The sequence below is a fragment of the Centroberyx gerrardi genome, chromosome 10 (genome assembly GCF_048128805.1).
Source record: "Centroberyx gerrardi isolate f3 chromosome 10, fCenGer3.hap1.cur.20231027, whole genome shotgun sequence".
NCBI classification, from domain to species: Eukaryota; Metazoa; Chordata; class Actinopteri; order Beryciformes; family Berycidae; genus Centroberyx; species Centroberyx gerrardi.
The window spans coordinates 28,135,619-28,158,976 of NC_136006.1; the positions used below are offsets into that span (position 1 = coordinate 28,135,619).

The 23,358-nt window shown below is 43.5% G+C and overlaps 1 protein-coding gene across 1 annotated transcript in view; it reads left to right on the forward strand.

The window, feature by feature from the left end:
* Positions 1-23,358, forward strand: part of lrp1bb (low density lipoprotein receptor-related protein 1Bb) — a 252,324-nt gene that overhangs the window by 167,980 nt on the left and 60,986 nt on the right. Inside the window, exons 35-47 of the mRNA XM_078285934.1 lie at positions 2,181-2,321; positions 2,432-2,557; positions 2,784-2,915; positions 5,780-5,914; positions 6,617-6,746; positions 8,914-9,040; positions 9,164-9,315; positions 9,662-9,786; positions 10,006-10,377; positions 14,811-15,000; positions 17,318-17,522; positions 20,483-20,675; positions 23,000-23,125. Coding sequence (XP_078142060.1) covers positions 2,181-2,321; positions 2,432-2,557; positions 2,784-2,915; positions 5,780-5,914; positions 6,617-6,746; positions 8,914-9,040; positions 9,164-9,315; positions 9,662-9,786; positions 10,006-10,377; positions 14,811-15,000; positions 17,318-17,522; positions 20,483-20,675; positions 23,000-23,125 — 2,154 coding nt within the window. The remainder of the gene's footprint in view (positions 1-2,180; positions 2,322-2,431; positions 2,558-2,783; positions 2,916-5,779; positions 5,915-6,616; positions 6,747-8,913; positions 9,041-9,163; positions 9,316-9,661; positions 9,787-10,005; positions 10,378-14,810; positions 15,001-17,317; positions 17,523-20,482; positions 20,676-22,999; positions 23,126-23,358) is intronic.

Here is a 23,358-nt window from a genome sequence, read left to right on the forward strand (position 1 = left end):
AGGGCTTCTGTTTAGAAGGTGTGGGTGATCCATCAGCCTCGCCTTGCCTGGAATCAAACCAGTGGTTGAGGTGGAAATTGAATATGATGAGCCACAAGCGAGCAATCACAGCTAGCCAGCAGTCCCAATGGCATCAAATTAACACAGGGTGCAAAGCTAATCTAGGCTAGCATGCCCTCCAGGGTCAGATGTTTTGTAAACTGCATGTAGGCTGTCATTCTCACTCATGGGAATTTGTCTGATTTCTGAAAATGAGTTTTACTCTCCCTTGAAGGATGACTTTGAGCCTGGAGCTATTAATGCAAGCAGGAGTTGTTTCTTTGCTTTTGAAAAAAAAGAAAATAACAAAACAACGTCTCACCTTTGGAGAGCGATACTGTGAAACCTAACAGGGCGCATGTTTTTGTTGTTTTGTAAATATAAAGATATGTTGCTAAATCAGTATTTAATATCTGTTAGCTAGTGTCTAGTATCTAAAGGCAGCATATTGCTTTACAAAATGCTGCTTTCCTCTGGTGGCAACAAACAAAAGTTTGCTAATGCATGAAGCTAGAAACACATGCATCACAGCTTGTATGTATTAATCCAGATGTAAATTAAAAATAAAATGACAGATGCAGCTCAGCATGGTTGAAATAACACAATCCATAAAATATGTAATTACCTGTTCACGACATGGCATCAAATCAATCAATGTGATTCAATTAACAGTACATACATCTGTCATTGGCATTGTATCATAGAGCAGTTTCTCTGTATAGACTTGCTGTGCCTCTGAAAAATAAATGCGTTTTGACTTGCTGAGGAAGATGAACCTTTGCTACAGGCTTTTTTCATTAGGTATCTGATAAATATAAATGTGTCTTTCCATTACGCGGCTTATTTTAGGGCATCCCTCCTCAGCGTAATGGGTCCTTTTTTTGTAATTTTGGCCCTTTCTAAAAGGACCAAGAGCATGTCCACCTCCACAGCACTTACGTGGTCTATTCTGGAGGGAATGGACCCGCCTGACTTTTCTCCAAAGGGCAGTGGTTTCCTCACTTTGCACTCCACTGGGTTTTACAATGGAAAGCTCCTGTCACGTCTGTGGAGACTGTGGCAAAGTGCCTGGACTGTGCATCGCTGCTGCTGAGGATGGCGGGAGGCTGGGGCGGTGGTGGCGACTGGGTGGGCTTTGGGTCAGGAGCCCATTGTGCCTGTGCCTCTCTTCAAAGATACACTCATCACTTAAGCTCATGATACAAGCACTCTAGCCTGGAGGCTCGCTGTCACACAGTGCCAGACAGGCTCGCCACTCTGTCAGGGAGTGGACACTGACATGTCATGACACACCAAAGCTACAGTACATGTACTCAGTTGCTCTTTAGCACTTTATTGTGGCTTGATAACATAATGTGTACGTCCACCTGCAGCTTTATGCCTTTAAACTCGTTATCAAAGATTGTCTTATGATACAGCAGTTTTTCTTCAAGAAGTGCAGTATAGCAAAGTCACAAATCAAATACGGGGAGGCTCTGGCCCAGATTCACTAAAGTTTAGTGCAGGGAAGAGCGCGCTATAGCACCACAATGACCAAATCAGTATGCCATGCTATTCACTAACCATGCACAATGAGTGGAAAGCTGCCTAATAGCGCTGATCAGAAAATAAAGCCTCTTTGTACCGGTCATGGTCATGCATATGCAAATTATATGTAAATCTCATTGTTTTGCCCACATAATACTTATTTGTAGATGAGGCGATGCAAATCGAGATTGCGTCCAATTCACCAACACTTCGCAATACCAACTACCCAAAATCACTGTAGTGCATATTGGATCCTGTGAAAGGTGGCGTGAAGACTCGCCGCAAACATCCACTTGTTCAGAATGGCTGCTATCATTGCTGCAACACACAAGGCATCAAGTCAGAGAAGTTTAGTAAGGGAGAGGGGTTTTCCATCCCAGAATCTAAAATCAGATCAGCAAACACTGCAATTATAAAGGTACTTTATGGCGCAAGAGTGCCAGCCATGGTGGATTAGTCTTACAGCTGAAGCGCGCAGTTTATACTTGCAATTGGTGAAGGGGCTATTTGCTCGTGCAGTGCTCTCTATGAGGGCTTGTTTGCACCACAACCTGATTTGCATACATTTCTTAGTGAATAAGATTTTTTTGAGATAATGACTTTGGTGGTTATAGGTGGCAAACTCTGGTGGGCCGACGAAGAATCGGCACAGCTGGGAACGGTGACCAAGAGAGACGGACGAAACCTGGTGATCCTGAGGAACAAGACCAGCGGGATGGTTCATATGAAGGTGTACGATAGGGAGGGGCAGAAAGGTAAGCAGGCACAAACACATCGACACACGCATGCATAGATAAAGGCGCGCAAACGCACACGCCGCCCACATACACACGCCTTATTTCTGGCCTTTTTGCTTGACATTCAGGCAGGAACCCATGCCAGGTAAACAACGGAGGATGCTCCCAGCTCTGCTTCCCCACTTCGGAGAACAGCCGAAGCTGCTCCTGCACCGTGGGCTACAACCTGCGCAGCGACCGCATGTCCTGTGAGGGTAAGCGTCCCATCCGTTTACTCCGGAGTCCGCAAACAATCTGCGTTCCTATCAGCTTTTTATTCTCTGTGATTACAAGAATAAAAACCTTTTCTTTTTACGCCGTTCATCGCTCAACTTGGGAAGCCTTCATATTTCAATTCCCATGATTAATTTACAGATAAAACACATAACTTATACTCCCTTTGTATAGTTTGTGGTATAATGGGTCACTGTTGTTCTGTAGGTGTCGACTCATTTCTGATGTATTCCATCCACGAGGGGATCCGGGGAATCGCTCTTGACCCGAATGACAACATGGAGGCCCTCATGCCCATCACAGGGACACTGTTCGCCGTGGGAGTTGACTTTCATGCAGGTACAGTACTGCGCAGCACACAGAGGGATTACCTAATGAGTTAAATCACTCATTAGATATAAACTATTTAAGATGCCGGAGCTCCATCAGGCATGTCAGGCACATCACATTTGTGCAGTGGCACGTAGCGGGTTTAGCTGCTACACCAACAACCTTGTTGAGCTGTTGCCATGTTTTTGTTGACACAGCCACAAGAATTACTCACACAGCTTTAATTTTTGTAGAGCTGCTTTGTCTGATCTATGGGTAAGTGAACATATATGCTGTTCGTGACATTTTAAAATAGAAATATGTTACGTTGTTTAATTTGTATGGGTTTTTAATGAGCTATTGTCCATTTTAAGTGGAAATACCAGCCACACTTCAGGTGGTTTAACAGCCAAACAAAGTAGGTCTATGGACTGAACTGTAGCTATGAATAACATCCCTCACCTGATGCTTCAACTGCAGATGCAATTGTTTTCCAGATGGCATCCTTGTGTTTTTTTTGGATGTCCTTGTTGAAGGCATTACTGGGAGTATTTCTCCACTTCAGCAATCACCTTCACGTCGTCCATGTTGTTCCACAGCACACAAACTGACGGCCCATGGCAACTTTGCTTTTCAAAAGTTCAAGGATAAAACGTCACCACAGAGTCACCGCGACCAATACAATGTGATCCAGGGTTTCCCATCTCAGCAGTGTTTCAATAGTCTATTTAAAATAGACGCCTTGGTGGGTTATACACTTCACAAAAGCATTTATATATGTTTTTCTAGACCATTGTGTGTAATAGGGCATCACAAAAGCGTGTACACTAGGTGTTTGGAGTAGGAATCAACCAATTGCGCAACAATAGAATTCCAGCGGAGACGTGTGGCTTCCTTAGCTGGTGCAGCGGCTTTCATTGATTACTATGGCAGCGCTCAGCCGCGACACACTGCGAGTAGCATCTCTAATACATCCAGTGTAGCAGGTGTTCAATAAGCTAAGACACATACCATCTACTTGAGAACTTTGGTGGGTTCAAATCACAAACCCTTTGTGCAAAAGCAATCGTTTGTGGGCAGCTTGAGCAAGACGCTGAATCCCTACCAGCTCCAGAGCTGCTGGTCTGTAGTGGATTCATGTGGAGGGAGGATTTTCCTGTGGGGATCCATTGTATAATATCAAATAAAGCAGAAATCCCTTAAAAACAATCTTGGAAGTCCATCTTACAGGTGATGATTTGTTGTTAAAATCTCTGAGCTGAGGTCAGTGAACAGTGTTTGTTACTGCTCCTTACTGTTACTGTTACTGTTACTGCAAAGCCAAGCGAGTCCAAACTGTTTAGCGCTGCTGCTAAATATTGCATTACACAACACCCTCCTCTTCCCTGCCTTGATTTCCTACAGTACAAACCATTTCTAATCAAACATCTATCAGGGAGAGGGAGGAAAAGGTCTTTGTTATACTGGGCTGTAACCTTTGAATAATGGTCTGTGGGCTTGTGGAGTGCAGCACAGATGAAAGAGTAATAAGTTCACATTAGAGGGGAACCTCAGCATGAGTAACAACCAACCTTTTCCTCTCAAGCCGCTGAAGCACTCCTGATGCAAAGCAATTCCCAAGATATTGTATCAAATGAAGGTAACGTGCATTGCAAAGCATAAACCCAATAGCTTGTGCTGTCATTTGTTATATCCCTGGTTCCCTCTGCATAATATATATATGATAAATATGATAGATTTATTACACTGACGAATGCTATGAATATAGTATAGGCTGGGTGCATTCTTTATATGTTATAGGCTGGCCCTGATGCGTGATAACAAAAACGGTGTAAGGGAAATTGGATGCCGTGTGCCAAACAAACTACACACGCATGCATACATACATACATACAAACGCTTCCACACACATGCACACACTTCACTCATACACCCCAGTCGCATATAGAGTCACTCTACTAGACACAGACTTTTCACAAAGTCTTTTTCCCCTTCCAGATAGAGTCACAGGGTGTGGGAGAACAAGAGCAGGTGGGGCCGTTCATTACACAAAGTAATTGTCGCGCGCCACTCTCTTATCCAAGAACCACGGCGACAGCCTGAAATCTTGGGAGTGACCCCGAAGGTCAACAGCAATCTTGATGTGTGACCGCAGCTTTCGGGAAAGGAGGAAATAAGCCGGGCCCGCGCTAAAATTAGACATCGCCCGGGTACAGAACGAGGTTGGCGATTGCCCTCCCCCTTTATTACTCGGTGCAGGTGAACATGCAAATACGCCACTAAGCCCAGCCAGCAGCGGCTGATAGCTCACGCATATCATTTGCATGTCATTATGGGAGGCAAGCCGCCAGAGCATGAAAGGATGAAAGCCCTCCAGCTGGATTCTGTCACATGTGAGATATGTGTTAACAGAGTGTGAAGGCAGCGTAAACAGGAGAGTGCAAATAAACATATAACGCCGCCTAACCTCTTAACAACGTGTACAGGAACGACTGACAGGCGAGTGCGGAGTATGTGTAAAGACCAGACCCGAAATGAATTACATGCTATTTCATGTGCTTATGAAACAGCGCAGTAAAATGGGAAAGGGTCCATAACAGTTTTACCAGACACCGTGTTTTGCATGAAGCAATATATTTTCCAATAAAATTTGGTCAACAATTACCTTTCCCGTCGAGGCACTACATGTCAACACACGGAACTGTGCATGAGCTGTGTGGGTTTTTCTCATCATCATACTTTATATCCCCCCACCCACCATTTGGTGAAATGGGCCGTGCTGCAGTAAAATACGGTTTCATGAGCTGCTTTGTTTGAGGGCATAAATACTTTTGTGGCAGGCTCGTTCATCATGCCATTTTCTCTCGTCATGAATTGTGCGGCGCGTTCTGCAGGGAATGACACGGTGTACTGGACGGACATGGGCCTGAACAGAATATCCCGGGCCAAGCGCGATCAGACCTGGACGGAGGACATCATCACTACTGGCATCAGCCGGGTTGAAGGCATCGCTGTGGATTGGATCGCTGGTCAGTATTGGGACTCTTTGGGAAATGGAGTCTAGTAATGATCCACAGGCTTTGTCGAGTTGGTACGGAAAAGCAAATTGAAAATTCTCCTTGTATATGTGCACAGTTACGCCCCCGGTTATGGCTCTCATGACAATAATGTCTCTTCTTTTGTTGTTTTTTTCTTTCTTGCTGAATGAACATCAAATCAGAATGATAGAAATTGTAATAGTACTGACTAAAGCCACAGTAGTGATATGCAAGTAATACAAAGTTTTAGCTTTTGTGTATATCTATATGTACATCTATATATCATACGTCCCAGTCATTGGTGGAATTGATTCTCTCGGGGAGGATTTTAACTATAGTCGTTAGTTCATTGTTAGTTTTGATTTGAATTGCTAAGAAAAATTATTCACATGTGAAGTATATTGAAAAACTATGGTCTCCCAAAAGTATGCCTTGGTTAGACTTAAGGCCACACAATTTATTTATTATTTTTTCATTTTAATCCCTTCTCTGATCTATATTTAACTCATTAAACAGCTAAGTGTCCTCCACATCACAGCATTCATAGGGCAAATTCAAAAACACATTAACCTCAAATGGAAAGAATTTGTGTACGTTTTTCAGTGAAGTGCCCCTCTAATGTATGTTGTCCCTCTGAGGTCCAATAAACCTCTGCTGTATTTAAACACCTTACTGTGGCTTCTCTCTCCATAGGAAACCTGTACTGGACGGACCACGGTTTCAACCTGATAGAAATCTCCCGTCTCAGCGGCGCCTACCGCTCGGTGGTCATATCTGAAGGACTCGATCAGCCCAGGGCCATCGCCGTACACCCGCAGAAAGGGTACGTCTGAGCACAATAGCTGAAAGTCCTGTCTACATCACATGTGTGGGAGTGGGTTCAGTGCGTCAATGCACTATTTACTGTTATCAATAGTTTCCCTATTACTGGCGGGACGACAGTTTTGCTTATTGTAGACGGATGGGCCAGAAGCCGTGTTTAATCAGCAGAGTATCGTGTGACACAGCCACTTCCAGAAGCTCATATAAAGGTGATGATGGGTAGCGAGCGAATGCATGCTGTCAGCATAGTGGAAAACACCAGGTAATGGCCTTAGACAAAAGCTACTGATCGCCAGCCTCTGCAAGACCCCGCAGTGAGCATTCATCTAATGGCACTGCCATGCTGATGCAGACACGCCATCATCTGATTACAGACCTGCAGTCTTATCAAGTTTTATTGGTCAGGGTGTTGCTAAGTGATCAGATTTGGCTTCCCGTTCATGTGTTAATCACCACAGCTGTCTCTCTTAATGCCATTTCAACTCTTTGAGTGGCAGCAGTCCAACAGGGAACTTTACCCAGTGCCTTGCAAACGTATTCAGACCCCTTGACTTTTTGTTGTGCTATTAAGTTATTTCAAAATGCATTTATTCTGGATTTTTTTCATCTGAGTTCTGTGCAAAGTAGTAAATAAAGTAAATAATAAATAAAATAAAGTTAAAATTTATGTTAAAGTGTAAAATTAAAATAACAGAGAATTCAGTATTCAAGTATTCAGCACCTTTGCTTCATTTGGGTCTCTGCCACACTAGCAAAAATTTGCTCAACATTTCTTATCATCTGTTACTCGGATGTTAATTTGTATTTCTTGCTAACAAAGCTGGTCCCTTCACTCGATTTTAATGGGACTTAGTGGGATTTTATGGTGTAGGATGGACTCTCCATTAGAATACTTAAGCACAGTACGGGATATATGGTTCATTTATGGTTTAAAAGAAATACAAATCATCCCTTTCCAATCATTATACTTGAAAGTACAGAATGTGCAGTTTCAGTGCCTTTTTCCATTTTTCCAGTCTATTTTTACTATTGACGTCAATGGAGAAATTGTTTTTCAGCTTTCACAGAGGGTGGGTGATGATTTATATGTTCTTTGAAACTTGAAGAACTGGATGCAAATTTCATCCATAAATGTACTGTTCTCTTGGATGGAGAGTCCAGCCTGCACCTAACATCCCATTAAGTCACATTAAGATGTAGTGAAGGGACCTGGTCTCAGCTTTGTTAGCAAGAAAAGTCTGATGTGTGACAAAGTCAACGTTGCTCGAGCCCCAAGTCAGTCTCAAGTCTTGAGGCACAAGTCTCAAGTCAAGTCCCAAGTCTAAATTACCAAGTCAAGTCCATGTCATTAATGTCAAGTCTCAAGTCTAAATGTAGAACAGCAAGTCAAGTCAGAACAAATCAAGAGTCCAGTATCAATTTGATATCTTAAAGAAAACTAAATATCTAGGACTTTTCAATGCAATATGGTTTTAATAGGATAAAAACTTGATAAGAGCATCATGAGTTTGATTTCTATTATCAGTTTCAACTTCAATTCATTCATTCATTCCATACAAATTCAGAAAACTAAATTCAGTCGTCTGCTGGAACAAGTCTCATCACTTTCAATCTAAGTCATTGACTTAGAAAACACAAGATCTTTTGTCAAGACTTTAGAAACCTTTTCAAGTCATCAAAGTACAAGTCAAAGTAAAGTCCCAAGTCACCAGAACCCAAGTCAAGTCAAGTCTCAAGTCTTCTCTTCAGGCATCAAGTCAACTCTCAAGCAATTGTAATTGTGATTCGAGTCTGACTCGAGTCCAAGTCATGTGACTCGAGTCCCGAGCTCTGAGAAACACATTTATAAAAAAAAGTTTGAAAGAAAAACATTGTTCATAACCGCTAAATACAAACGCAAGGTGCTATATCCAGTGATAATACTTACTAATATTGATATATGCTATACAATATATATATATATATATATATATATATGTATGTATATGTAGAATATATTGATTGGAAGTTATAATACATCAATAATATCAGTGTTTGTAACGTTATGGCTCTAAATATAGCGTTTCTTAATGATATCACCTCTGTCTATCTAATACACACTCTAAACGCTGTGGCAAAATGCAGAAGTTGATTCATCCAACCATTGTGTTCTGTAACTATGTAACCAGGTATCTCTTCTGGACCGAGTGGGGGCAGAACCCCTGTATAGGCCGCTCCCGCCTGGACGGCTCGGACCAGGTCACGTTGGTCAACTCGGGCATCGTGTGGCCCAACGGCATTTCCATAGACTACGAGGTACAGCCCGTTGCTCCACTCCACTCTGCATACCTTCCTCCTCATCTTACTCTTTTGTGGCTGAGGTGTACCCATCCCTAAGAGGACCGCTGCGTGATGTGCATTTTTCAAATTACTTTCCAGGAAAATAGATTATACTGGTGTGACGCCCGCACAGACAAGATCGAGAGGATCAACCTTGAGACCGGCGAGAGTCGAGAGATTGTACTGTCAGCGGCCAACGTGGACCTGTTCTCCGTGGCTGTGTTCGGGCCTTACATCTACTGGTCTGACAGGTAATTTATTATTTCCTTAAATGCACACACATGCATTGCGTTGGCCTGCAAAGTCGGCAATACTAACCTGGCATTAACCCTTGCCTGTGTGTTATTTGCACATAATGAGGGGCACAACCTATTTATGTAAATACTCCAGGCAGTCTTCAATGCCAGCAGCAAAGGCAGATCCTTCCACATCTTTCTGTCAAGCCAGGCGCTTAGCTCACTTTAATGATACCTTGTTTCATTTCAGGAAGTCAATAGCTTTGTCATTACTCTGTATCGCTGAAAAGTCAGAAAATGCTTTCTAGTCTTAAATGGCAACCGCTCATTTTCCACCCCCATCTCTCTCGGTGTGCTGCAGGGCCCACTCCAACGGTTCAATCCGACGAGGCTTGAAGACTGACACCGCTGAGGCGGAGACCATGAGGAGCGGCCTGGGGGTCAACCTGAAGGATGTGACAGTCTTTAATAGAGGCCGGGAGAAAGGTTGAGGTTTCAACTTAATGGTCTTATTGATTCACACCATCACCCGCGTTGTTGCATCAAGGCCTATGCTAAATGGCAGAAGGCCGTCATAGCATGCACATATGTACTTTACATGATTCTTGTCTGTAATGCATAATCACATATAATGTAAACATGAATGATGACCCGGGCGAAGTAGTAATTGTACATGCTTTGGGTTTTGAATTCTTGGCGCCACAGGCACCAACCCCTGCGCCAGGAGCAACGGTGGCTGCCAGCAGCTGTGCTTCCACCTGGGCAGCGGCCGCCGGACCTGCTCCTGCGCCCACGGCCACTTGGCGGAGGACGGCTTCGCCTGCGAGCGCTACGAGGGCTACCTGCTCTACTCTGAGAGGACCATACTGAAGAGCATCCACCTCTCGGATGAGAGCGACCTCAACTCGCCAATCCAGCCCTTCGAAAAGCCGGCCTTTTTCAAGAACGTCATAGCCCTGGCCTTTGACTACAGTCAGAAGACAGCTGGGACCAACCGCATCTTTTTCAGCGACATTCACTTTGGAAATATCCAGATGATAAATGACGACTGGACAGGAAGATCGATTATAGCAGAAAGTAAGTGTACTTCAGATTCAGTCCCTTTGCCATGTATTTAGACTATTTGTACTTTTTTGCTGCCATTTTACTTTGTGTAACTTAATCAGAAAAGAAAAAAGAAAACTTGGATACATTTTGCCTTAAAGTGCCCCCCTCCCACTTCTCCCCTCCTTATATTTATGCCCTGGTCTGGTGGTAAACACACACATACTCACAAGTACATTTCTACACACCCCTACACACAACCCCCTATCCCCGCCTCATCAACACCTTCACATTTGTTCTGTGAATACTGATGGCGGCGTGCTGCGTGTAGAGTCAATGCAATATTGTTCTTATTTATAGAGCTATTTCAGCCTTTTAGCAAGTGATTTTGCAACCCACTCTCTATTGAAAGATTAAGTGAACAGCTGTTAATGTAAAGGTCTTTTTGTAAGTTGGACACATAGCTGGGCTCCTGCGTCAAGTTTCAACATAAAGGCACTTGCATTCATTTACTCAATGGAACCAATTTAGCTGTCAGGTTGGATGGATTGGATGGTTATATTTATCTGGTTAATTTAATCACTGACACCATAGTTTATAGCTGTCAGATGCTCTGATTAAAGAGGTGATGTGGTAACTACCTCATCACCCTATTGACCCGAGGAATAGAGTAACTACAGAGTAAAATCAGTGTAATATTGAGGTATCAAGCCTGACTTTACTTGGCAGTACAGTTCCCATGGTGTTACCAAGTACTTTCATAATAGGCATTAGAAAGGATCGGTAAGCAAATGTTTCCAAAGTATTATTCAGTAATGATTGCACAACTTACTACATTAATGTAGTAGCTGTTGTCATGCTAATAATTATTTATCACCAGAAATTAGCTGCATTTATCCGATAAATTACACATAATTGCTAATTGCTCGTTATTACGAGAAATTACCTGATAATTTCTATAATTTCACAGTAATTACGCTGTAATTTGTGTACCGTAATGTAAAGTGCTACCAGTCTGGCTATTGATGAACTAAAATTTTCCACTGCATTCAAGGCAGAATAGTAGGGCTGGGCAATATGGACAAAGTTAATACCACGATAATATGTAATTACATGTTAAATATTCAAATTGATGTTAATTGCATTGAACTGCGTGGTAATTTCAAGTATGACAAAACTATTTATCTTTCTATCTATCTAGTTTTCAAATATTTGTAGCAGATTTTAACTAGTATTTGCTTGTCATTAATGTAGACAACAGATAACTCAATATCGTTATTTCATTGCAATATGATTCTATGGAAAGGTGATAATGCGATTGAATTATTCCCCAGCTGTATGAAATAGCTATTCAAAATCTGAGAAAGTGGCCGTTTTAGCCAATAGTTTTGTCAAGATCTGGAAATGGACAAAAATAGATTTGTCATGGGCACTCGCTGGAAAGTTTTACACCTAAGAGAGTGTGAATCATCTCCCTGTCTCCAGATGAATAAATTATTACAGAGTATGGTCTAATACCTATTTTGAAAGCATTTCGCTGACTGATCGCTACAGATGGCACAGCAGGAACAGTCCCTCTCTATTCCTTCACTAAAGCTCAGTCAATCCCGCCTTGATAAGCATGACTGGAGTCAGATGAACAGCAAAAGCCTCTGTTCTGCTCGGCTAGCATCCTCTGCCATCCTCTGAAGTCTCCACTGGGAGCAGAGCTCAGCATCTTCCCACCCCCTCCTCACACTGGGGGACTGGCGGGGTCTTACTGATCTACTCCCCCAGATTTCCCTCCTGTTGGCGAACCAACGCAGAGCGAGCTTTCTCTTAGCCGCAATCAGGAATTATTATCCTCGAGGAATGAACAAGAACTCTTAGGGAACATCTGTTGGTGTTTTTAAGTGTCCTTCACACGTTTGCACTTGCAAATTATGAAATCCAAGTGGTGAGAATAGCTCATTTGGGCTCATTTTCAAAATTTCAAGCCCATGATACAGTATGTTTTTTTTGTTTTTTTTCACAAATGATGATCAACAAAACTGTCTGTTGCTATATACAGCAGTGCTGCATTTTTTTTTAGGGTTTTCCAGGTTAACATATATCGTCACCTCCCTTGTTTCCAATTAGCTTATTTGGCATTAACAGAGAGCAGCACCTGCAAAGTGAGCTGATCCGGGCCACGCTCCCTTTGAAACAGCCACCACCCTCAAGCAGCATCTAACCCTGTAGATAAAAAGCAAGACTCTCCTCTCCTCCACTCCCGACAAAGTTTCTGTCTGTGCCCCGTCATTGAGGAAGGGTGAAGATGTTAATCATCCATATTTCCCTAATTAAACTCCGCGTCCCCCATTAATTACTCCCCGGCTTCGCCAACAATTTCTGGGAAACTCCAAGCTGTCAGACGCCTTTTATTGCAAACTATTAATTAGCAATTGGCTGACTCAGGTAGTGTCTTAAGTATTCCAGTGTATGGTTTATAGCTTTTTAGATGACCAGATTCAGCCCATATCTCCAGCATTGGCCACATGTTCGCCATTAAGACCAATTAGGGACTGCATTCACAGACGAAAGGGTGTACGCAGTAGACTTACAGATGCAGCATAGAGTGAAGATGATGAGATCGCAGCCAAGATCCCGGCCAAATGGTGGTGACAGATGTTCTGTGAACACTAGGGCAAAACTCCTTCAACTCGGAATGAGTCCATTCCCCTTTGAAAGATAACATTCAATTTGTTCCATGTTCTTGATTTCAACTTAGTTGCTATAAATGACCTGAGCCTCATGACTGGGCAGAAGATGCACAACTGTGATAAAGACAACCACAAAAAAACAAGTCTGATAGCTTAGGGTCTCCCAAGGCATGGAATTTCTTGGCTATTGTTTATGATTGCTGCAGGCTAAGAAATTAACTTATTGAGGGCAATTTTATTGGACTATGAAATAATGCATTTGCATTCCAATACCAATAGCAAATGAACAGTTGATTTGTATCACTAAGACATTATGTTACTATGCATCCTACTCTTCTTTCCACTGCTGAAAACTGGCAGCAGGACTTACAGAAGCAGATGCTGCCATTTTCCCCTCTCTGTCCCCAACCAGTCCATCTTCCACCCCTCCACTGTTGATGTTTTTCCGATATTGGTTCTTTTATTTTTTGTTGACTCAGTGGTTTGTGTGGGGTCGTCATTTTCGTCTACTGCTGGCGATGTGGTGCCAACACTGCTTCAGGCTGCGTACTCGGTTGTTTTCTGATCAAAAAAACGCTCCATTTTTATCCCACTGGAAATAATCCCCTGGTCAAACGCTCCCATGAATCACCTACGGTGGCCAACAGGGGACAGTAGTTGTGATTTCTGACCCTGCTGTGCCCTCATAATGCAAAGACCCTGGTTGGATAAACCCATTTCAAATCAAACAAAGCCATCTGTTTGATGGAAACTGCTCTAATTGGTATGATTCCTATTGACTCATACCTACAAAAAAAACAATACTCATTTGTTAATAATATATATGCTGCAGTTTTGTGATCCATTAAACCAAAATGAACTAAAGAAGATCCATAAATGACTCACAGGCAGATGACCTGCATCACCAAGGTGAATACCTTCCATGTAAAATGCTGAATTAGTTGTTCTAACCTTGCTTCCCCACCTCAGCACTACAGCACCATCCCAACAGTGTAGGTCATATTTGATAGATAGGGTAATTTATTGAACCATCGCAAAAAAATCAAAAGTAAATTACTGCCCATAAATATGTACAACTTCTCTGTCTGTGCTCAGTCTCTCTCTCTCTGGAGGCTCCCTCCCTGTCAGTCACATTCTTGCACCAACTAGGGAAGCCACAATGGCATTGCACATCCAATGTTTAGGAAAGTGGTTCCTGATGAAAACATACTCAATTTCCGTGCAACTTTTGCATCAACAAATATCTGTCTGTCCAGTGTAGTGAGGCATAGAGTTTCCTCCCTGTCAATCACCAAGGAAACATAGTCCCAATCCTAACACTCTTGAACACTGCCGACTGTTATGAGCAAAGTCAATATTTTCACCCAAAGCTGCACTAGGCAACTTCGCAATTTGGTGGCCCCAAGTGGCAGTGTGACATCAGTAAACTGCACTCCTCTGACCTAAATTCTGCCTTCTTAGTGGCTGGTGGGGGAGGAGGTGGTGGGACAAAGCGCTCACTCATTGCTGTTTAAGAGACACTTTTGTATTTCACTCTCAAGTTTCAAAAACAACACCAGAACTTCATTTGGGCAAGATGGGACACTCTACTCTGTTGCAGCCTGACTTTGTCATTTAGACTGATAGGACGGGTGTATTTTACATTAAAATCTTGCTTAGTGCAGCTTTAAATGGGATTACATCTCCAGCTGGCTTGATTTGTCTTTGAGCCATGCTTCTATGTATGTCTAAGTTGGGGTATTTTACTGGAAGATGAGCAACGCTTTTACCTGTCTGTTCTCTTAGATGTGGGTTCAGTGGAGGGCCTGGCGTACCACCAGGCCTGGGACACCTTGTACTGGACCAGCTCCACCACCTCCACCATCACCAGGCAGACTGTGGACCAGACGCGAGCCGGTGGCTTCAGCCGACAGGCCGTGGTCACGCTGTCGGAGGACGACCACCCACATGTCCTGTCCCTGGATGAGTGCCAGAAGTCAGTGGCTCCACCGTCTCTCTCTCTCTCTCTCTCTCTCTCTCTCTCTATCTATCACTCTCTGGCCCAGATTCACTAAAGGTTTGCGTAGGAAAGAGCTATGTCACCAATCAGAATGCCATGCTATTCACTAACCATGCACAATAAGTGGAAAGCTGCCTAATAGCACTGATCAAAAAATCAAGCCTCTTTGTGCCTGTCCTGGTCATGCATATGCAAATTATATGTAAATCTCATTATTGAATAATGAGATTTATATTAATAGTTATTTGTAAGCCTGACCATGCAAATTGAGATTGCGCCCAATTCCCTAACACTTCGCAACACCAACTCCTCCAAATTATTGCAGCGCATATTGGATCGTTTTTATCATTGATGATTATCATGATTATCATTATCACTATCATCGTCACCAGCAAGTCCGGCAAGGGAGAGGGTTTACCATCTCAGAATCTAAAGTCAGATCAGGGAACGCTTCAAATAATAAAGGGGCTGCAGGGCGCAAGGGTGCCAGCCTTGGTGGTTTAGCCTTACAGCTGAAGCACGCAGTTTGTGCTCGCACTTATGATGAAGGGGGCTATTTGCTGGTGCAGTGCTCTTTTCGAGCGCCTGTTGCGCCAAAACTTGACTGCCATAAATTTCTTAGATGAAAAAACTCTCAGCTCAACTGAGCCACAAAAAAATTTACAAATTTCCCTCGCAATCTTAGTGAGTCTGGACCTCTGTCGTTTATTCATTGTGCAAAGTATTCAAATGAGCTTATCCCTCATCGTCCTTTAGTTGGTATACATCATATTTGTCATCTTGCACCTATAGAAGTGTTTGTTTGTACCACAGATATGATGATGTCAGGCAGCTTCGTACTTTACCACACTGCCTGAAATTGGATTTAGAAAGGATCCATTACATGCCAAAGCTTTATTGCATTATGCTTTCTAGAACCCAAATTGGAGAGCTTAAACTTGGTTAGATTCAGTTTCGTTAGATGTTTTTGCACTTCAGGAGTTGGTATTCTGATCTCTACCTCGAAAAAAGGCGATTGCAGCCTCAGAGCTTTCAAGCACTTGATTGGTTTGACACTTTCATTTGTCTGCCAGTTTAAAAGAAGATGGGGAAAAGTGCCAGAGGTGTGTTTTTGTTCTTCACACAGCAACACGTCAATGTTCCTGTTACATCTAGTTAAGATTTAACAATCGCATATTCATGAACATGATAATGCTGCAATGAGCAGTCTGAAAAGACTGGCTAAAGCAGTGAGGATCTTGCCCTTATTGCAGTAACTGAATTAATTTCTTGACCTCAGACTATATCCTTGGTTGGCAATTTGGCACCATATCCATCCCACTCCAGAAATACTGTCTGATAATTAGAATTCAAACTGAAGTGATTAATTAGCAGTCCCTGGCTGTGGCTTCTGACCGGGATCCTTATTAACCCACAAGAGTAGACTTCCACGTCTTCATTATGGTATGGAGAGAGAATCAGTGGACAATCAATTACCTCACCTTGTTGAAGTTTACCCAAGGGCTGAAAAAGTCTTTTTTTGTCACACATTAGGCAAACACATCCACCTCTTTTGTCTGTGGTTTATCTGCATGGCTGTGGACTCAAAACATGTGCACCATCCATCTTGCAAAACCCATATAACCAAGATATAAATCTTTCATTTATTTACTCCACTGCTATTATCTGTGTTTTTCATATTCTTAGAAGTCCTCACAGAGGGAAATATGAATAAACGCTCTGTATCTAACAACCTGTGATGCTAATCGGTTTTATCAAATGGAAATTGAGAAGCACAGCAGCTGCGCCTTATCAGTGATGAGCTCATACAGGGCGAAAGGGGGAAGCAGATGACAGGTCATGGAGGTCTTGGCAGCTATGGGATCATGTTGATAACTGACTGACACCGCTGCATCGACCTCCAGCAATTTAATGCAGCCATGAATAATTCCCCTACCCATTAGTGTTAGTTTTCCCTGGCAAAGAGGAGCCTGACATGTTACTATTGCAGCTCTTTTAAAGTCATCATTCCTGCTCCCTGATTCAATTTCAGACTACACATATTTGTTTTGTACTCCTTGCTGAGGGGGTGTGAAGTTGTAGTGGAGCGGAGGCGCTTTTCCGGAGAGATGGGGAGTCTGTGGTGACATCTACATGTCATGACGGAGCAAATTGCTACGAAAGGACCACAGATAAGAGACTGTAGATGTAACATGCCGCTTTAATCTTGATACTCTGGGTCTTGTAGCACTGAGGCGATGCTGTGCCTGCTCGTAGTTAATCGTTTCTTTCGGCTTTCCGTCGCACATTTCAGCCTGATGTTTTGGACCAACTGGAATGAGCAGAGGCCCAGCATCATGAGATCCACCTTGGCCGGCAACAACGTGAGGGTGATCATCAGCTCCGACATCCTGACCCCCAACGGACTGACCATTGACCACAAAGCGGAGAAGCTCTACTTCTCAGATGGCAGCCTGGGCAGGATTGAGAGATGCGACTACGATGGCTCCAACAGATACGTGAGTATGACAGACCTGGTCCTAGTTTAGACAGTGTTGTGGAGCGGTACATCTGGAACCATCTTGGCCAACCGTGTCTCTCTGTCTTTCCTAATCATTCTCATTCTTTTTCAAGTATAAGGAAATAGTTGGGGTTGCCCACTTTCAGACAGTAGCATTCTAAACCTCCTGACATTTTGTTAACAATCTTTAGTATTCACAGTGCATGGCAAGTGTTGGCAATACAAAAAGAATGAAAATTAACACAAAGCCCACTGCTTTCAAAACACAATCAGATAATTATTGAAACTAGTGATAGAAACTAATTATCATTCTATCATTATTTCTAGTATTATCCAAGGTATGCAATATGCAATGCAATATGAATTGAAGTTGTACTTTTTTATATCGTACTCTTTGAAATTACTGTTCAAATGAATCAACGTTAAAGTCAAAGAATCAAAACATTTTTACGAACGAGGGCCAGTGTCTTTTAGAGAAAATGTATTTTTAATATTTCAAGGACCGCGTCTCTCAATGATGGACATGTTCCATTCTCAAACATCTGAGACACAAGGGCACATGTTCTGGGACAGAATGTCAAATTGATCTGCCCCTTTTCAGCTGAAATGAACCAATTTTCTGTCTGCCATATAATCTCCCATCCCCATTGAGCTCCCGGGGACTTCAGCCTCCATGCAGTGGGTAGGCTCTGAAATACCTCTCGGCATTCTTCCTCATATTTCATCACTGAGAGTGCCGATGGTTTACTTAATTATAGAAGTAATTTCCCCGCTAAAGTAAAGAAGCTCAGTGAGGGGGTTCTCATTTTATCCGCGAGAGGTTGCATGCATAATGTATTTTATCCTGAAAATCCGAACCGGGTGTGTATCCTTCTGTATCCTTGGCGTGTAAAGGATTATGGTACGCCGTGGCCTTTTTTGCCGTGGATTTCAATTTGCGCTTGACATGACCTCTGCGGCTCGGCACCCCGGCCCATCTCAATTAGTTACCCATACGTTTGCCGAGCGGGGTCACAAGGCTCAAAAAGTCCCCGCCCTTCGGGTCCCCACCTGCCCTTGCCGCAGTCTAGTCCCGCTAATGAAGGCTTTGTGTTGAGACCCCTGTGGGCGTAGATTCCATCTCCGTCCCAATTAAAATGTGTAAATTAAACAGAGGTAACTGATTGTCAACTGCACAGCACTAAGGCACTCTGGAGTGACGGGATTCATGGGACAACCGGTCCATTGAGTGTCACAATTCAGATTTTCTTTTTCCCTCACATGTGACACAGATGTGATGTTTTCTAATCAGTGTGAACATCTAAAAGCTGCATGGAGAGACATTTTTTCAATTCCAATCTGGACCACATGGATATGTCGTACAAAATCGGATCCCAAGGCATGCAATCTACATGCGACTTGTATTTGAACGCTCACATCGAAATTTGTCGCCGTTGCCTTGACAATACATAAACCTTACGTCATTTACGTGAGACAGTTGTCATAATTCTGGCAACCATAGCAACTTGGCTGAGCCAGTGTTAGCATGAAGGGCAAAGCGACTCAACATTTGGTATTCAGGAAGACGGTGGCAAGATGTGTTGGAAACAAGTCGGAGGTACAAAAACAGATGTGACGTCTTCTGTTATTGTTAATCTGCCAGTTCATAATGGAATCGGACATTGGTTACATCCTAGAATAGATATGAACGACCATCTAAAAAAATCCGATACGAGCAGCAGTTCTGAAGCGAGCGCGAAGGCCTGCGGTGTGAACCCAGCCTTATTGTATGGCAGTGGAGTGTCCTCGCGGGCCCGGCTCCTCCTCGCCACTGCGGCAGTGTCATTACACGCTGACAGGGAGGCTGGTGACAGAGAGGAGATGGAGCTGTGGCAGCGGCTCCACTCCTCTGTGCCATTTTGAGAGTGGAGAGCCGTGTCATTAGCGGAGCCAGAGCTCCAGAGAGGGCGACGGAGTGCGTGTTGAGGGAAGATGTCAGCGCGTTTAGCAGGGGGAAGACGACCTTTTTCACGAAGAGGAGGGAGAATATTAATTGAGAGCTGCATGAGGACGGCTCGCTCCTGGTTAGCATCATTTGATTTATGTCAATGATGTGAAATCTGGGCGTGTTGATATTGCCATGTCAAACAGAAGCTCAGTCAGAGTAATCAGTCACGAGGGGCATGGCAATTGATGTACCATGTAATAATATTGTTGAATAGTAATGGTAAATACAACACGTTTACCAAAAACATGAGTAGCCAACATGATATTTGGTCTGGAAGTAATTTGTTGCTGGCCGTAAACCAGGTAATGTCTCCCAAATCTAATTTCCTATCAATATGTTCCATCATACCCCATCTGGTGTTCTGTCCTTCCCTCTCTCTGTCTCTCTCTGTCTCTCTCTGTCTCTCTCTCTCTCCGTCCTGATGGCCAGCGGTTGCCTCCACACGCTGGGCTCCTTTAATCAACACCTGTCCTATTAATCCCAGTATGGCACAGGGCTAATGCGATGCTGCTTACAAGCCTGTCCCACTAATGGCCGAGAGTACGGAGCCGCTGGAAGCCCTGATGCCCCCCCAGCCTGGAGAGTCCCTAAAGGAGGTGTCTGATGGATTCCTGCCTCCCTGCCAATGACACTGTCATTTACTCCCCCAACATCTGGGTTAAGCAGTCATGTGGGCGGTGGGGGTGATGTGTTGATTAATGACTCGAAACATTATCACGCTCCCTATTTATTCCTGGGGCATCACTCAGAATTCTGTTGATGTTTCTTCCAGAGCTGCACTCGCGGATGGAAGTGCAAATATTTACGCAAAACGTATGGATTTACTGTGCGACAGCTGTGTCGTCTCTAAGAGGATTCAACTGTGGCTTCATGTGCAAGATAGCATAAGATACAACCGCAATAGCAACAGACACCTGCAGCCTGATGGAGAGCAGGCCTATAACATCAATGCTCTGCTGTGTAATTTGTAGGTCATAGTTAAATCCGGCCCGGGAACCTTCTTTGGGCTCGCCATCTACGGGGACTTTATCTTCTGGTCGGACTGGGCCCGCAGGGCTGTGCTGCGATCAAACAAGTACACAGGTGGAGACACCAAGATACTGCGAGCAGACATTCCCCATCAACCCATGGGAATTATAGCTGTGGCCCGCGACACAAACAACTGTGAGTATTCCGACGCCTGGAGATGAGATTCAGTTGAATACCAAGGGACGCGGTGTTTGTGTTGTGTCTGCAAATGTTTGCATCGCATGTGTGCAGGCGCCTATGTGTGCATATGGGTACAAATTCTCGCATGCGTATGTTTATGTTGCTTATATGCACTTTCTACTGCAATGGACTGAGAATACTAGAGGAAACTGCTGTGATCTGCACCACTTGTAGAGTTTGCACGCATTCATCTGTTTCATTTTGTTCTGTGGGGCCGGTGTGCACTCCCGTCCCCTCTTGGCTTAATATTCTTTTTCAGCGCCACGACGCTCAGCTAACTCGCAGCAAAGGATCTAAAAACGCTCCTCATTTTGATGTGCGAGAAACAGCGGGAATGATAAATTAGGGTGGTCTTATTTAGCAGTGGGTAGAAACTTGAGGTTGGGGTGTAATTAATAAAAAAGTACCCTATGTTGAGAAGGGAGTCTCTAAAGTGTCGTGTACAGTTTTATTTCCAAGTAGGACAAAGGGAAATGGGCTTAAGCGCGTCCCAATGGTTTGATTCGGCTGCTGAGAGCCACTCTGTCTCCTCGTTTATCTCGTCATGGGAAATAATCACATTTCCAGCGACCTGTATCAGCTCAGCCACAACACTATAATGCGAAATGGCAGGCTACGTAGGATTTAATAATCAGTTTATCCTTTTGGTCATTATATTTTTAACCCCTTATTATATTCTGCTCTTACCGAATGTGCTCGCCATGAATAATCAGACAAGTGGCTGAGCTGGGCTCTGCAGAACAGAGGAGTGGTTTCTTCTCTCATGAATAAAATACACAGGCTGCAGGGCAGGTAATAACCGAGGGTTTCCAATGGTCATGTATCTCTCTGGTGAATGCCGGCACTTGATACTGTATCTCTCGTCGCTAAACCTCTTCTCTACATTTCTCTCTTTTTCTACTGGTCTACTACTGACATTTTCTTTCCTGGATCATGTCTTTACTTTGATCTTTACTATAGGCAAGCGGCAGCTTTGTGCACATCATGATACACACGCGCGTTACTTTCCCTCAGAGCTCCCCGGGCAGAGAATGCCAAAACATTGTAATAGGTTTCCTTTGGTTGCATAGCAACAAACTCGAGCTCTTTTGGCTACCCATCAGTGGACAGAAGCATACCTGTTTGTAGTCGGTAATTGTGGGGCCCTTTAAGGATGGACAACCCCTTATTTGGGTGGGTGGAAAGCGGCACTGAAGATCCTTCACATTAAAACAAGACGTCAGTGCAGCATTTCATACTTGTAAAATCACACCCATGCTTATTAAAAGGAAAAATCCACCCTAAAACACTTCACTAGTGTTAAAAAAAACAGCTATTGGCGATGTTTCTTGACTTTCTGGGTCCATTTTGATGTATTTTCTTATTCCCATGGATAACTGGTCAACTGATGTCAAATTGAGATACAGTTTGATGGCAGAAAATGTTTCAACTAAAACATCAAAGTTAAATGTCAGGTTTTGGTGTCAGTCCCTCAGAATCAAAGAGCGATCGCTTCTTTCTAGAGCCACCATTTTGCACCGACATTCAACTATCATACGGGGAGAAATCCATCGTTGAAGTAGCAGAGACACCAATATCTCATATATAACAATGTATGTTCTTGTCCTTCTCAGACCTTCAGAGAGTTATTCGCACTTTCATTTCCTTCCGCCTCAACTACTGTAACTAACTGTTCGCTGGTATCAGCCAGGCCTCTCTCTCGCCTCCAGCTAGTCCAGAACGCCGCAGCCAGGCTTTTAACCAGATCCAAAAAGCACTGGCTCGTCTCCGTCAGCTATAGAATTGAATTCAAAATCTTACTGTTTGTTTATAAAGCCTTACATGGTTTTGCACCTGATTGCATCTATGAAATTCTGTGCCCGTACCGTATATCTAGGCCCCTTAGGTCCTAGATGTACGGTCAAGGTCTCTTATCTTATCGAAGTCTAAGGGCGATGGAGCCTCTGCTGGAGCCGCCCCGAGACTATGGCATCGCCTTCCTTTTAACATCAGATCAGCTCAATCTGTTGATTCATTTAAGACAACTAAAAATATATCTTTTCTCTTCGGCTTTTAATTGTGTCTGAATTGTGGTTTTTCCATTTTACTGTATTTTCCATGTATGAAAATAATGAATATGCTTTGTCTGCATTCTCCTTCCCTGTTTCTGTTCTGTACAGCACAAGCGCACGCACTGTAAAGCGCTTTGGAGCAAAGCTGTTTTGCGTTAAAGCGCTCTATAAATAAAGTTGACTTGACTCGACTTCGTGCTTAACCATGCCGTTTGCCTGCTTTTGCAGGTGAGTTATCCCCGTGCCGACACATGAACGGAGGCTGCGGTGACCTTTGCCTCCTGACGCCGTATGGGAGGGTGAATTGCACTTGCCGCGGAGAGCGTGTGCTGTTAGACGACAACAGATGCGTGTGTAAGTCTTGAGGTGCTGCACATTTAATTCCGCAGAGCCTATCATGGCTATTAGAAACTTTCTCAAGCTATCGATTATTCTTACTCAGGCCAGTTGCTTGAACAGCATGGTCATACCATAGCGCTCTTTATGCAACACTGTATTAATAATGATTTTCGAAGAGGGTCGTTGGCTAAGTTTACATGCATAGAGCAACCTGGCTCTTACTCCGGGTAAGGTCTTATTCAGTTTAA